This window comes from Stegastes partitus, unplaced genomic scaffold, assembly GCF_000690725.1.
Source record: "Stegastes partitus isolate 25-593 unplaced genomic scaffold, Stegastes_partitus-1.0.2 Scaffold915, whole genome shotgun sequence".
NCBI lineage: Eukaryota > Metazoa > Chordata > Actinopteri > Pomacentridae > Stegastes > Stegastes partitus.
This window is the reverse complement of record NW_007578646.1, coordinates 125494-141735: the sequence shown is the minus strand read 5'-3', so window position 1 is coordinate 141735 and position 16242 is coordinate 125494. Positions and strand designations below refer to the sequence as shown.

The window sequence follows — 16242 nt, the reverse complement described above, 5'->3', positions numbered from 1 at the left end:
ATACTAGTGGAATATATAGTTTGTACATGAGAACATTCAGATGGTCACCAGTGAGCCAGAATGAGAGCTCGCCTGAACCGTCTGGACTAAAAACTCTCTGATGTTGTTCTGCTTCACTTTATCAGAGTCACAATGTTCACATGTTGTCTGTGATCTGGGAGAGGTTCAGAGCTGCAGCTGGATCAGTACAAACATCATCATTACAATGACAGGGCTTTTATTTTAGGAGAACCTGAACATGTTTCCTCTGTGCTGTGTGCCGTCTGCATTCACTCTGAACCAGGAACATATAAACTGATATTTACACGTCTGAACAAATCTCACAAGTGTTCCTTTTATTGTGACACCAGAATGATTGAAACAGACCTTGTGGTTGCAGATAAGCGGTTGTTATTATGGGATGTCATTTTGGAGCAGAGGCCTGAAACACAGCTCGGGGCTCATTAATTACTGGCTTGATAAGATTAAACGAGAGTGGAACCGGCCCGAAAAGTTCCCGACAGTGCACACGTGAACTTTATCCACACTTTAACTTTGACATATGATTTAAAAACTAAAGTTAATCACAGTTGAATAGATGAATGAGTGCAAATAAAGAAATGACAGCGCTGCTTCTATTATCTGATATTCTGTGAACTTCACACCCTTGATAAATATGAAAGCTAACATGTGCACAAAGGCACAATAAAATACCAAACAACGCCTCATATTTATTTATTTATGTCCTTTGTTGAGTTGCATTTGTCTTCATCTGTAATAAAATAAAGTGTTCAAAGGGGTGAAATAGTTCAATAAACGTGTATGAATAGCTGAAGTAGTTTATTAAATCTATTTAGACAGTTAAACAAGTAGAGGTGTGTAAACTCTTGAGATAGTTCAATAAAAGCTGAAATCACAACATAAAAGTGTCTAAATGGTTGAGGAGGTTCACTGACGGGTTAAAACAGTTCAGTAGTGGACAGAAGGGTGACATGTCTGACTCAAAGTGGGAAAATGGTGGAAAGATTGTTGGAAACAAACCTAAAACCAATAAACCAGTCGTAACACAGAGATGCTAAACGTGAGCCGGAGTTCAACCCAAACCTTAACCCAACCAACACAAACCCAGCCGGAGCTCTGACACCGACTTCCAGCCCTGAAGACACGTGAACATCAGCTGGAGGCGTCATAAAGACATAAAGCAGAGCTGCAGCTCCTCGACTGTTAGACGTGTCCTCGTTTGACACCAGGATCTGTGAGGAAACAGGAGAATCGTCCCGGAGACGCTGCAGAGCTCATAATGCTCAGAACCTGCAGGAGTCTCACTGGGTTTAGGTTCTGACAACTTCTCATGAAGTTACCTTCATCCAACAACCTTTAATCACCGTTTACTGCATCACCTGGACAAACAGGTTTTAAGTTGACTGCTGCTAAAAAAAAAAAAAGCTTTGCACATTATTTCTAATGAAGTTTTAGTGTTTTGTGCTGAACAACCACGATCAGATGGATTTCTAACTGACTTTTCTAATGTTAAGTTGAATTTTTTCTGCAGTTTTAATCGTTTTTAGGTTTTACTTCACGTAGCAGTTATCAACAGATTAAACATGAGCTGGTTTTTATACTGTCACTGTTTTAAATGTTACTTTAAAAGCTGTTTGTTATCAAATCTGTCCAAGCTGCGGCTCCTCGGTTCAGAAGCTCAAAGTGAAGAACAATGAAACGACGGAGCTGCTTTCATGAAGTCAGGACGACTTCAGTTCAGGTTTAATGTGCAGATTAGAGTTCAGACCACACACAGCGTTCTTCTGTCAGCGCAGCGGATCAACGTTTGTTCAAGGTTCTTCTGACTGCGTGTGTTGGATTCTGTTCTTCTGCTGCAGGTTTTAACTGGATGGTCGGCGTGCTGAAGAAGATCATCGAGGCAGCGACGGGACAGAAGAATGAGCTGAGGATACCTCCACTGATCGAGTTCTTTGGACCAGACACCTTGAAGGTACGAACCGGACGCCTCCATCTGGCACTGTAAGAGTACAACTGAGGAGTTAAGCCATGAGGGAAGTGTGGATGTGTGTGGGCTACTGGTGTCACACTGGGAGGGAGTGTCTGTATACTTTTGACCATGTCAGGCTACGTTAATGAACTGTCCACATACTTTTGATCATTTCAATTGAGTGTCCACGTACTTTTGGCCTCATTGCATAACTGCTGTTAGTTAAATAAAAGTGCATAAATGGTTAACGAGAGCAAAGCACAGACTGTTCAGCTCCTCGTATTAAACAAGCTGCTTGGAGATGTTTCCAGCTTCGTGAACTCTGTCTTTTCCTTTTTTCCTGCAGCAGGCAGTAAAACAGTGACTGATAACGAGTTGGAGATCAATCAGTAGCTCTGTTTGAACCTTTTACTGTCCAGGTGCAGCTGATTGAGGTCGTGAACCCTGATTGAACCTCTTTATTGTGCACTGGAAGCCTGTCATACAAACAGCGCATGTTTGCATTAATAAAGTGGGTAAACAGGGACACCAGGCTGGTATGCTGCAGCACAAACAGGAGCAGCTGAACGGCTCATAAAGCTGAACTCACTGCCTTTAGTTCTGACTTCACACAGCGTTAAACCAGCTGAAGTCACTCCACTGGAGGAAGGTTCATCAGCTTCAGCCTCGTTCTGTTTCCGCAAACCCAGACCCAGACCCAAACCCAGACCCAGACCCAAACCCAGACCCAGAGAGCTGATCCTCAGACCTGTGGTTTCATATCTGGACCTCCTCCATGTTGGTGGATCTGCCCGTCAGCAGCTCTGGATCTGGATGAATGATTTCTAAGGAGATGAGCCGTCGTCAGGCAGGTGAAGCTCCTGTTTTCAGAAAGCACTGATGTGTGATCAGAAAACGGCTTTCTGTTTCCTGTTTGGGGAAAAAAGACAAAAGGGCTGGTCTGAGGTCTGTGGTCTGGTTAATCATCAGCTGAACGTCTGCACCGTGAAGCTGTTCTGACCCGGCAGGAGTCAGAAGATCATGAACATGAGGCCGTTTAACCCTTCCTGGACTCATTACTAGCATTCTGGTGTTTGCTCTTATTTACATCCAGTGGAAGCAAAAACGTCCATTTCTTCAGTATCAAACCAAACCAGCAGCTGTTGGCGTCCAAACCCGACCATAGAACAACCACCATGGTGGAACATTTCACTGATGAGTTCCTCCTCTGCTCTCAGGTCATGGATGAACGTCCGTCTCCGAGGTTTATGGGGACCCACTTTCACCCCGACAACATCCCAAAGAGCTTCTACGAGAAGAAGACCAAGGTCAGCGTGGAGAAGTTCTGCAGGGAAACTCTTTTCATTCTTATTTCTATCTGTGCTGTCACTGTCTGACAAACGCTTTCTGAAAAAAGACCAGTGAAAAAAAACATCGACATTATAAATAACATCAAATATTTATACAATAATATGTTTTCAGATTTAAACACACGAAGATGAAGTTTGATTTTACCGTCAGATGTAGAAGAACGAATATAAATTGTTGTGAATGTGGCATATGGAGCAGTGAGAGGCCAGACGACAGAAATAAATCAGTGAAAGAATAATAAAATAAAAGTAGAAATAAAAAGAAGAATAAAATATAAAATAAAGAATAAATGATGTGGCAACATAAAGCAATATTAGTCAAAAATAAATCCATCAAAGAAAAGGCTGATGAAAGTAGAAATATAAAGACAAATAAATAAAATAATAAACATTTATTTATTTTTACATTTTTCTATTTTTTTAAATTATTTTTTTTATTTATTACATTTTTAAATTTTGTATGTAATTTTAATTTTTATTTATTTATTCTTTTATTGATTTATTCTTGTCATTTGCTGCTCTCACTGCTCTTTTTTTTTGCTGAGCACTCAGCTGACTGTTCAGGAAACACAACATTAGAACGTCTGTGGTGTCTTTGTTCCTGCTCAGATGTTGGTGATCTTCAGGAACCCCAAAGACACCATGGTCTCCTACTATCACTTCTCCAACAACAACCCAGTGCTCCCATCAGCACAGTCCTGGGACGCCTACTTCTCCCAGTTCATGAGTGGAGACGGTGAGTCTGTCAGCAGAGGAGCTGCAGTCTGGTGATGAGTTCACTGTTCATTAGAAAAACATTTTAGAGACTTTCAGGCCAACTAAAGGTTCAGTTTTTCACTCTCTCACTTTAAGTTTCTACGTTTCACATGTCGATGGTGACGTTCAGATCAGAGCAGAAACCTGACCATCACCCTGAAAACTTGAACACGTTTTGACACAGAAATGATCAAACTGATGTTTACCGTGTGTTCTTGTGTTTGTGCAGTCGGCTGGGGCTCGTACTTCGATCACGCCATCGGCTGGGACAAGAAGATGGACGATCCCAACGTGATGGTTGTGACGTATGAAGACCTGAAGCAGGTCCGTCACACAGCTGTTCACTACATTAACGCTGGTTTAACCCTACACACCTCCTCCATGGAGTCGGTCCAGGACGGAGCTCGCTCTCCTGATGAGCTTGTTGAGCCTCTTCCTGTCTGTGCTGCCTCCACTCAGCAGACCACAGCGGAGAAGATAGCAGAAGCTACCACAGAGTCAGAGAAAGTTCTGAGCAGAGTCCTGCCCACTCTGAAGGAGCTCAGTCTCCTGGGTTAGGGTTAGGCGACTCTGGCCCTTCCGGTACCGGTCGTGGCTGTTGTCTGTCCAGTCCAGTCATGTGAACACCCAGGAATGTGAAGCTCTCCACTCCCTCCGTGTCCAGACCCTGGATGTTCCCTGGTGTGTGACGTCTTCCTCCTGAAGTCCATCATCAGCTCCTTTGTCTTACTGGCGTTAAGCTGAAGCTGGTTGAGCTCTCACCAGCTGACAGTGTCTCTGATGACCTCCCTGTGTTCCAGTTGGTTCCCCTCTGATCCACCAGCGGCTGTGTGGTCGGAGAGCTTCTGGATGTGGCAGCGTTCTGTGTTGTGTGTAGAGGATGAAGAGGACGGCAGCGTTCCCTGAGCAGCACCACATCACACACACATTAACAACCACACGCTGAGCTGTATGTTTTGTACGTTTCTCCCTGCAGAACCTGACCGACGGCGTCCGTCAGATCTGCAGCTTCTTCGGCTTTAAGCTGTCGGAGGATCAGATCCAGCAGATCGCAGGACAGAGCACCTTCAGCGCCATGAAGCAGGGCTCCGCCAGCACCCACGGCAACCTGGGCAACGTCATCTTCAGGAAAGGTGCTCACAACGCCACGTGTTCCTTATCTTTAACTTTAGACAGTTGCAGGTGATTGATAAAGACGGTTCTGTCCATCACAGTGTTAGAAACACAGAATCACTCCAGGAAACACATCGTATGTGAAAGTTTAAACGATTTTAAACTATTAATCTACGTTCATCTCAGACACGACAACACTCAGACTCTGTTGCCATGGAGACTAAACTGAACCAGCTGTTCACAAGCGGTGGCGCTAGAGTCTCTGAATCCTGTGAACCTTTGAGCTCAGCGGTTGGATGTTTCTCACCAAAGCTAACGAAGCAGCAACAATCTGTAATGAGCAGTAAAATGTTTTTCAGTGTGTGACATCCGCTGTCTCATCAAATCCTCAAACGACTGAATATTTATTTTAAAATAAACGTGTTCTGCTCGATAACGACATAAAACTGAACCTTAAATGCACAGTATGATTGGCTAATTTGTTTAACTGTGTGTGCAGGAGAAGTGGGCGACTGGAAGAACCACTTCACAGCAGAACAGAGCCGAGAGATGGACGAGGTCTTCAGCAAACGTCTGGCAGGAACCAGACTGGGAGCAAAACTGGACTACCAGCAGCACTGTCAGTAGGAGGACCGGTTCTGGGGCTGCTCTGCTCAGAGCTGAGTCGGAGGAGCATCTTCAGGCAGTTTGGAGCTCCACACCAACATTTAAACATCTTCTAGGAAAGCGCTGCCTGGGAGACTCAGCTCAGGGCTCAGAGTCCCAGCAGGGAGAAAAGGGAAAACGTGCATTAGGATTGAATCTGATTCTTACTCAGGTCTGTGAACTTCTGTTGTGCGCAGCAACATGTTCAAAGATGTCAAACTTCTCCTCCGAACACCTCACGAGCACCTCCTGTGGTTTTCACCTGAAGTCTGACTGAGCGCTTAAATATCAGTAAATAAGTCCAGATTCACTGTGAAGTGATTGAAAACAACCAAGTCCTCAACATCCATCAGCATGTGAGTGTTCCTAAGACACGTGGAAGAAGGGGAACTAGTTCATGAATCACTATGAGGGAAAACAGAACTCCTTTCTATTCATTTTAGAATCAGAACCTGGATGATGTGACGTGATCTTGGGTTCTATCGTCCTGCTTGCTGTTCGTACTGACAAATTTTTTACTTTTCTGGAATTTTTAATTGAAATCAGAGTTTGAAATGAGAAGTTTGGTGATCAAAGTGCAGATGTTCCTCTGTTTGTCCCCTGATCAGGGTTTTCACAATCAAAGCTCCGTTGTGTTGGTTCTGTTCAGTCCATCGTCATGAAGCCAAGCTGGAGGTGACGACTTCTCTTTATTCTTTTTTTCCTCTGGGTTTGATTTTCCTGCTAAATAACACTTGAATGCATCGGCTCGGCTCGTAGTTTGGTCCACGGCAGTTTCATTTACTGAAGCTTAAAACCAAATCCAGCGACTTAACGGGTGAACTCTCTTCATGCCGGCAGCTACCTGAAACCACGTTGGCCTCTTTTAAATATCCACAATCACTGTTTGAACTGTTGTACAGGACGAGATGAGAAATAAATGCAACTGTATAATTTCAACTTGTCTGACTCCGTTTTTGGTCACTCAGCAAAACCAGAGACCTTCTATTTGTCAAATTACAATTCATTATTATATTAATGTGTATATTGTGACTAGCTGTGCTAATTGTAAGCTTTAATTTAGAACGAGCTAACTGGAGGTGACGTACCACCTGGTCTCTGGGATTAACCATGAAAACTAACGAGCCTGAGCTGTAGAAAAGCTGTCTTTATCATCTGTGTTTTCCTGTTTAGAACCGGGCTCAGTGGCAGCCAGAACTTTTTAGGCTGTAACGCAGGTTTCAGACACTTCCGGTTTAGGCTTCGTTTTCAGGTCCAGATTGGGGCTCACTCTGACAACAGGTGTCATCATTTTATGTCCACCAGGTGTCACTGTTGCCATTATTGGTGTCTGCTGTACTGGAGCCTTTGTGGTTCTGGTTCTGGAGGGGAGGCAGAGGAGCTGGAGTCATTGTCTGCTACCACAACACTGGAGTATGGGTTGGGACTTGTTCTGTTTGCACCCTGGGTTCTATCTGCCCAGTGGTTCTGTGTTCTGTCTGGTGGAAAGGAGAACTTGTAGCCGAGTAGCTGGAGGTGGCGCTGTTCTCCCTGATGACAGATCCTCTCCTGGGAAAAATGAACGACAGTGAGCAGAAAACAGCCAGAAACTGATTGGAGTTCACGTCTTTTGTGAAACATCACAAGAAACACCGAAAACACAACATCCCGGCAAAAACCAAGAACATCAGAGAGTGATGGTGGTGACACGTCCTGCTGTAAGACTGGATGTCAGGTTCTCTTCTCTTTCCTTTTCTTTACTCTCCTTTCCTCGTCTCGAACTGAAGCTGCAGTAAATAAATGAAGGCTGGTGTCGGGGTTCAGTCTAGGAGGGATCCAAGAGTGCAACACAGGGCTGAAGAACAGAGGGTTTTATTTAAGGGACACCGGGAAGCTGGTGAGGGAGGGAGTTCCAGGGGAGGGAGCAGGACGGCTGAGGCTGGGGTTCTGCTGCCAGAGCTGGGCCTGGGGAGGCAGCGATCCGTTGGGGAGGTTCTGGGAATAACGCAGACTGAAGCAGACGTCAGACAAAGCGAGTTACACAAAGCACCAAGTTTCTAAGCTCTCTGCTGGCCTGTTACCACCCAGAGGAGGATAACCCCCTGGTGGTGGAGCACAGGTGGAGGCGGGCTTTATGCAGCGCTGATTACTGATGAGCTTCAGGTGTGGAGGAGAGGGAGTGAGTGTTCTCCTGACCAGAGACCCGCCCAGCCCGAAACACACTCACAGCCACCAGGAACAACAAGCGCTGAACAAAGTGTCACACCAAGCACAACAGCTCAGATCACCACAGACGGATGTACGTAGAATCAGCAGGGATTAGAGAGGGATCTTACAACGGGTCGCCACCCCCCTTGGTTCTGAACAGAGGACCTGATCAGGCAGGACATTACATCTGATAGCCACTGACTGTAGGTCAGGAGGGCAGCAGCCTTCCATCTGAGCAGAACGGCACAACATGTGACGGACATCAGAGGAGACTTTGTGGTTCCAGAGTGAACACCAACGAAGGCTAGAAGGGGGTCAGATGGAGTAGTTACCCCAGAGACCCTGTGCAGCCCAAGTTTTAGGTCAGTATTTAAAAACACTGTCTGCTAATGGGGCTGCAGGTGGTTCAGTGGTTAGCACCGTGGCCTCACAGCTAGAAGGTCGCCGGTTGGCGTCCCGGTGAGGACACCCGGGATCTTCCTGCGTGGAGTCTCCATGTTCTCCCCGTGCAGCGTGGGTTCTCTCCGGGTTCTCCGGCTTCCTCCCACAGTCCAGAAACATGCTGAGGTTAATTGGTGATTGTAAATTGTCCGTAGGTGTGAATGTGAGTGTGCTTGGTTGTCTGTCTCTAAGTGTAGCCCTGTGATAGACTGGTTACCTGTCCAGGTGAACCTGCCTTCACCCTGAGTCAGCTGGGATAGGCTCTGCCCCCCTAGTGAGGATGAAGGTGTAGAGATGATGGACGGATGTTTTTTAAGGAAAAGTGATAACTGAAAAGCCAGTTTGGTAGTTGTGTGTAGAATCACAAACATTAAAAGTCACTTCATGCTTATTTGCACAAGATGTCAAAAACAGGATTGACTGGAACCAGTAACCACACTGATGGCACAGGACATGAAGCTAGCAGCCTTTAGCCTAGCAGTAGGAACAGATTCTGGACACATCCCACAAAAACAGAGTAGCTGAGGAGGTTTTATGATGTTTTCTGGCCACATTGAGTCACCAGCACATGTGTTCGCTTCCATTCCAGTTTTCCTGATGAGCTGAAACAAACGTGAAGCTCAAGCTGCAGAGGTTCTGCTGTCATTAGCACATTCTTACCACAAACTGGTGTCAGAAGCATTCGAGACTGAACAAAGTTTAGACAAACAACACAGTGATGTTGCTTCTGGACCAGCGTGAGTTCAGTAAACTTTGTGTTCAGATCACTTATCTGTTCTGTCTGTGTGTGCTTTAGCCGAGGATAAAAGTCCAGCTCTGCTGCGTCGCCTCACTTTTTGCTGCTTGTTGAGTCGCATCACTACAAAACCTGAAACATGAAGTTTTATCTGCTGCTGCTTCTACTGCTGCCCCTCTGCTCAGGTACGCTCACAGCCGTCACCTCTACGCCGAAGGCAGAACAACACACTCACACAACCAGACTGGTGGTAAGAGAGTACAGCCAATAGGAAGACAAGATCAGCGGAGTGGTTAGAACCATTACTTCTGCTACACCTGTCACCTGTTGCTGAATAAGTATTTGCATGTCCACACTGGCACTTGATGGTCACACGTCAGAAGCTGCTGACTGCCACTAGATCGGTCTGATGTGAGACAGGGGTTCATGTATTATTCATTTTTGAATCGGGCCGTGCAGTGAGCTGGTAACCAGCCTATCACAGGGCTGTACAGACGGACAAACAGCTAACCAACGCTGCACAGGGACAACATGCACAAAGATCACAGGCGTCCTGACGGGGAGAAGCTTCCAGCTGTGAGGTGACGGTGCTGACCACCGAGCCACCGTGCAGCCCACAACCATACTTTGATTTGCTTTCATGCAGAAGATGCCTACCAGGGCCTGAACCAGTCAACATGACATAAAACAGTCACTGAGAAGCACATTCAGAACAGTAGAGGACTAGACTGCTGAAAAAAAGAACAAATCAGTGGAAAGCTTCGCTGTGAGACTCGTGCTCTTCCTGTGGAAGATAAACGGTACTTGTGCTCCAAATGAATCTGTTTTTATTCCTGTACTGTCTTGCAGCTCAGCAGCATTACATCGAGTGTTACGGCGAGGACTTCCTGATGGTCAACAACCAGCTGCTGCAGTGCACTGGGAAAGTCCCACAGGCCTGCTACACCAGAAGTGGGTCCTCCAACTGAACACGGTCAGAACATTCTAATGAATCACTTGACAGCACAGAGCTTTACTGTGGACGCTCTGCTGTGTTTACAGATAACGGTGAGCGAGGCTGCACTCGGCTGGAATTCTGCTCCCATGAGGGCTGGAACTGCTGCTACACCAGCCGCTGCAATGCCTTAGCCAATCCCAAGCCATGAACCGCTGACATCAAGCCCACTGATCTGAAATAAAGCTGTGGAAGATTTCCCAGAATTTGGTGTCGCGTTTCTCTATGTTCAGTGTGTAAACATGGGTTTTGACAGTTTTGGACTTTGAATGGTGTAAATAAAACCAGGTCAATCCCGACTCAGTAAAACTTTGTTTTCAATCTACGTTGGAGGCGTTTGTAGGAAGGTAGCTTCAGGTTGCTGGTGCTGAACACCTGAGCAGCTCAGGAGCAGGTGATTCTACAGACAACAGATCAAAACATATCAAACACTCCGTCTGATCCATTAGCTTCATGGAAAGATCATTCTGAGAAGCAGAGCTTGACGGCAGCAGATCGTGGGAGGGGAAGGTCAGAGCTAGTGGATCGATAAGTGATGTCACTGCTCGACCTGCTTTTGTATCACAACATAATCCTGAAACCCTGAAGCTTTGCAGACTGATTGCTGACCTTTCAAGATTTGCTCACAGTAAAACATTTAAAACTGGCAGCTTAAAGACTGAATCTGTTCCACAGCCATTAGAATGAGACTAAACGTGAGTTACTGAAGTCAACGGCCACATCGCTACAAACACTTCTGTTCATTACTTGTTTATGTTGTACTTTTTTTTTGTGAGCAGCATGAAGGGACTGCATTAGTCATTTCAGTATTCAGTCTTGTGCAGCAAGGTGGGTCAGTGGTCAGCACCGTGGCCTCACAGCTAGAAGGTCACCGGTTGGCGTCCCGGTGAGGACACCCGGGATCTTCCTGCGTGGAGTCTCCATGTTCTCCCCGTGCAGCGTGGGTTCTCTCCGGGTTCTCCGGCTTCCTCCCACAGTCCAGAAACATGCTGAGGTTAATTGGTGATTGTAAATTGTCCGTAGGTGTGAATGTGAGTGTGCTTGGTTGTCTGTCTCTAAGTGTAGCCCTGTGATAGACTGGTTACCTGTCCAGGTGAACCTGCCTTCACCCTGAGTCAGGCTCCGCCCCCCATAGTGAGGACTAAGGTGTAGAGATGATGGATGGATGGAATCTTGTGCTGCATTATGATAATTAAACTGTTCTATACCTGTCCCTGTTTGTGATTGGTCATCTGCTGCCAGCTCCGCCTCTTTAGTGTGAGCGTGCTCAGACATCCTGGTCGACTCACCGAGTTGGTAACCAGTTTGAGGTGGATGTTCAGTTTAGTCCAGCCGATGACGAGATGATGTCCTGGTTATGCTGAAATGGCAGCAGCCTCTAATGCTGTGGCTGACGGGGGGCTGCTCTACATCAACGCTGCCTCCTACAGGCCAGAGTTGGTGCTGCACACTGAGATGACATCAAACAGCCAGCTGGACCGTCACATGGCTGCTTTAGCTGCTAGAACAAAGAGCCTGATCAGTCGTCAGTTTTGAAAACATTTATTTGCATTTTTTTGTTGAAATCTTCAGTACAGTCTGTCATCTGACAGGAATGCATGAGAGAAGACATGATTGGCTCAAAACAGTCACATGAAAATCATCATCATGAGTATCAATGTTGTTACTGAACACTGAAAATAAACACTTTCCTCCAGAAACGTCCCAAGACCCCACCGATCCCACCCCGGGCCCACCCACATCCCCTATGGCCCCGACCCTCCCTGAACATCCAGGCGAGTTCCTGAACTCTGTACAAGCCCTTCAGGGAGACAAGCATAGAAACGATGAAGATAGATGAGTATTAAAAAGGCAACGACAACAAAACCCACCTGATTACCCCCCTCCCCCCTCCCCCCATGGAGTGACATCATCATCCTGACATTCAGAAAACATTTTGAACAGAAATGGTCCAGAAGAGACTAAAACATCACCTGCAGTCATTTAGGAAATTACTGAAACCAGCTAATCAGAGCAGAAGATCTCAGGTTTCCCATGATCTGATTGGATGTTGAATGTGACTGCGGATCTCCACAGCATCCCTGAGGAGCTGCTGCCTCCTATTGGTGAACAGAAATATACACACAGACATCTGCAGTATATACAAACAGGTGCTGCACAGATCATCGGTCAGGGCGACGACTCACTCTGATCGAATCTCTGTCAACTCTGGACTCAGGTCATTGAAACAACACGTCAGTCACAGCTTTTAATCTGGAGGTCGACTTCCTGTTGACGCTACTGTCAGCTGAACTTTAGCTTTGATTTCTTCACTCTCTGGACTAAAACTCTCCAAACAGCAATACCTAAGGTCTCCAGCAGTAACTAAACTGCTGTGATTTAAAACCTGAACCAACCTGAAAGGACTTTATGTCAAAATTTGAAACCTTCAGATTCGATTTGATTTTTTCCAGTTTGAAGCTCAAGTCAAAATAATGGATTCAGCAAATTTCTGTTTATCAAAAATGGTTTCAGCAATTTAAAAACTGATTATAGTTTTGATCTCCAAAGAATTTAAAAACAAAATTCCAACAGACTTTAAAGTTTTCCAGAATCTCTCAGATCCACTTCCTGTTTACCTTCTCTGCTCTGATTGGTGGAGGAACATTTACCGCAGACACACCTGTCTCACCTGGACTGTCATTTATATTCTTCAAGCCTTCTCCAAGTAAACCACAGGTGCACCGACCTGCTTTGGCACTCTGGTGCAGGAAATATGTTTGAAGGATGAGACTAACGGCAGGTGAGACAGGTGTGTGTGTGTTCCAGGTAAGCCCTCCCCACCCTGTTTCTGCTCAGGTGAATGCGACTCTCCAGGTGTTTCAAACTGTGACCTCACGTTTGTTTGTTTTTTTAAAAAGAAGGAACGTCTATGTGAACAGTTGATTGCTGAGATAAGTCATGTGACTCTGCAGTTTCCATTTGCAACGCACACACGTGTATTTCTGAACTTGTGAGGACCCTTATCACCGTCCCCCATCACAGTCACACCGTTTCTGACTTCTGTTCTTCCTTTTTGAGTACGAAAAGCTGAGCTTGCTGCAGTGTTACATGGACGTACAGAGTTATCACTGAGCATCAAACCAAAATCAGACAAGTTCTCATGCAGCTTCTGACTTGTCTTCTCTGGTTTCTAAGTGGATTTCTGGAGGTTTATTCTGATGGATATCAGAGACGATATCCACACTAAATCTGAACATATGTGTTTAATGTGTGTGACTTCACATCTGAAAGAGTTTTCAAATTATTTCCACCCTTATCTAATCACCACTTAACATCACATGTCTAACTGCAAATGCAAACTGAATGTTAACCTTAAAACCAAGTGTGAACCTTGAACAGACATTGACAGGTCTGACACAAAGCAAGGACACAACAGAACGTCCTCACTTTGTGAAGTCGTCCTCACAAGGCTCAGAACCCAGTCTGGTCCCCACAAGACAGCTGGACAGGAGCACGGAGGGCGTGTCTATGAGGGCGGGGTGAGCGGGGGCAGCCCCTCGTCGCTAGGCGTCGCCGTGTCGTCGCTCGGCTCCAGGCTGTCCTTCAGACTCACTGTGCTGTCGGAGGGGGGCGGAGTCGACTCGGAGTGGGGCGGGGTCAGCTCTGACAAAGGCGGGGCTATATCTGTGGGGGGTGGAGTTTCGGAGAAGGGCTCCTGGGTCCCATTGGCTGTTGGAGGAGGAGTAGGTTCCTGTGTGGGTGTGGATGCTGCAGGAGGGGGCGGGGCAAAGACGGCATCAACCCGGCGGGGGGTGGAGTTAGCGAGGAGCCCGTCAGTGAGACACAGCGAAGATTTCTCCACCAGACGCCACTGCATGATGCTGGTGTCCTTCCCCCCCGTAGAGATCAGGTGACTGTCGTTATGCAGGAAGCTGACGTTGGTCACATGACTGCTGTGAGCACTGTACTTATAGCTGGGGGCCTGCACACACACACATGATTGATTATTGATCTACAACAGGTTTGGAATGTAAATAATAAATACACTTCATCAGGAACTACGGCTGACAGTTTGTGGACATCGAGATTTGATATCAGCGCATGCTTGTTTTTAACTTCCAGGAAATTATTTGTTTTGATTAATTAATGACTAATCAATTAGTAGAGTAGTGGAGAGATCAAGCAATTGAAACACCTGTACACCTGACTTCAACAATCCAGCCAGATTAAATAAGATAATCCTTTGTTAGTCCCACTGTGGGGAAACTGGCAAAGTACGAAACCAGAACAACTTAAAGAGAAAAAAGTGAACGCTGCTACAACAGGCTGCCACTGGGTCCGGCGCCAGACGGTGCTAATGAACAGATCTGAGGTTGTTCAGGGAGGTTTTCTGGTGTGGCAACAAGAGGAGCTGCAGAAAATGATCAAGGAACTGAACATTTAGACTCTCTGCCCCACCACCCTGATTCTGGACACTGTGACCAGAACCCAGCTCAGTGGCCTCCAGAGTCAGCAGAACCTCTGGAGTGTCAGAACAGGTGAGTGGCAGCGTGAAGGAAATTATTTGATGAATCGTGTCAACATGGAACCGGACCTCAAAGAACAGTTTCCATCAAAAACAAGTAAAAGGAGGCCGAGCCGCTGTGTTCCTAATAAAGAGCCTCCTGTTCAGACACCAGCAGACACATGTTCAGCAGCATATCTGCATGAATTACAACGAACATGGTGGAAAGAAATCAGTATAACTACAGAGCTAAAGTCAGCAGGCCGTAAACACTTGAGGAGCAACGCCACTCTGCACCGTGACGAGTTCAGGGCCGACACCGGCTGTAGTGAGTCTGTGTGTACCTTGGGTGTTGAACATGGGTAGGCAAACAGGTGAACTTTGCAGAAGTCGTCAGCCAGAGCGATCACCTTCCTGTTGTGAGATCTGATCAGAGCATTGATGTCGGTCCCGTCCGAACCCTCCGGCCAAACACCTGAGACAGACAGACACACAGACAGACTCAGTGGATCTGGGCTCCAGACGTTTGGGTCGATACCAACAACACGCTCAGGTGTACTGACCAAACACGTGGTATCCGAGGACACAGGTATAGGTCGCCCAGTCGATGTCTTTACACTCCGAACGATTTCTGATCAGTTTACAACCATTTGGAACGTCCCCTGAAAACACACAACCGTTACTACACAACACACAGCACTACAGCGCCGCGGTACACCGCACACGTCACCACAGGACACTGGACTCACAGTAGAGGATCTCATAGTCTCCAGAGTTGGACATGATGAAGTTGTTGTCAGGTGACCAGTCCAGGTGTGTGATGTAGCTGGAATGTCCCTGTGGAAACATTCAGGTAACCCATGAACACACCTGACCATCATCATCCTCACACTGTCAGCAGCAGGTGACTCTTGGAACTCCAGCTGTCTACACGCTGTGCATACACCAGGTCTGACTCTCTCTCCAGACAGGTGCTGCCAGGTAACAGCTGTAACTGGAATCCCTGTAAACTGAGCAGGAGCTGCCCACTACAGGTAACGTGCACCTGTGGCTGTCGGAGCCTCGACACTGTTTAGAATCTTCAGAAAATACACAGAAATCTAAATGCAGAACCTGCAGCGTCCAGAAACTCACTGGCATGAAAACTAATTTAAAACTGAAACACAGCGATTAGTTTCAAACCAAACGAATCAGCACTGTCCTCACTGAGCGCTGAACTCATCTGGTTTTCTGTAAGATCACACTCACTGTACACTTTCCATATCGACTGTACTTGCGTCCTCGCTCGGAGACGGTGTAGAGGTAAATAAAGTTATCATGGGATCCCACTGCCAGCAAACTGCCATCTGCAGGGACAGAGAAAGAGAGGCATGCTGGGATCTGTAGGCTTCTCATGTCATGATGGAAGCTGTTCGATAAACATGAACTCCACCCACCGACAGAGAAACGCATCACTGACAGCTGCTCATTCCCATCAGTGTGGATCGCAACCAGATCGGTGGTCTCAGCATCCAGGACGTACCACCTGAGACAGAGACGCACAGGAGACACCATCAGGGGACAGAC

At 46.5% G+C, this 16242-nt stretch overlaps 2 protein-coding genes across 3 annotated transcripts in view; one reads left to right on the top strand and one right to left on the bottom strand.

The window, feature by feature from the left end:
- The first annotated feature begins 20 nt into the window (after positions 1-20).
- Positions 21-16242, top strand: part of sult6b1 (sulfotransferase family, cytosolic, 6b, member 1) — a 23473-nt gene continuing 7251 nt past the window's right edge. Inside the window, exons 1-6 of one of the 2 annotated variants that reach the window (XM_008293842.1) lie at positions 21-1972; positions 3187-3276; positions 3928-4054; positions 4304-4398; positions 5051-5207; positions 5687-6771. In XM_008293842.1, coding sequence (XP_008292064.1) covers positions 1871-1972; positions 3187-3276; positions 3928-4054; positions 4304-4398; positions 5051-5207; positions 5687-5814 — 699 coding nt within the window. In that variant the 5' untranslated portion in view covers positions 21-1870 and the 3' untranslated portion in view covers positions 5815-6771. Of the gene's footprint in view, positions 1973-3186; positions 3277-3927; positions 4055-4303; positions 4399-5050; positions 5610-5686; positions 6772-16242 lie in introns of those variants that run through there. The other variant, XR_520654.1, reaches the window with a different exon arrangement.
- The window catches only part of eml4 (EMAP like 4), an 18859-nt gene continuing 14333 nt past the window's right edge, over positions 11717-16242 (bottom strand). The window contains exons 17-22 of the mRNA XM_008293848.1: positions 16113-16239; positions 15925-16022; positions 15426-15513; positions 15240-15338; positions 15021-15151; positions 11717-14154 (exon numbers count right to left, since the gene is read on the bottom strand). Coding sequence (XP_008292070.1) covers positions 13699-14154; positions 15021-15151; positions 15240-15338; positions 15426-15513; positions 15925-16022; positions 16113-16239 — 999 coding nt within the window. The 3' untranslated portion in view covers positions 11717-13698. The remainder of the gene's footprint in view (positions 14155-15020; positions 15152-15239; positions 15339-15425; positions 15514-15924; positions 16023-16112; positions 16240-16242) is intronic.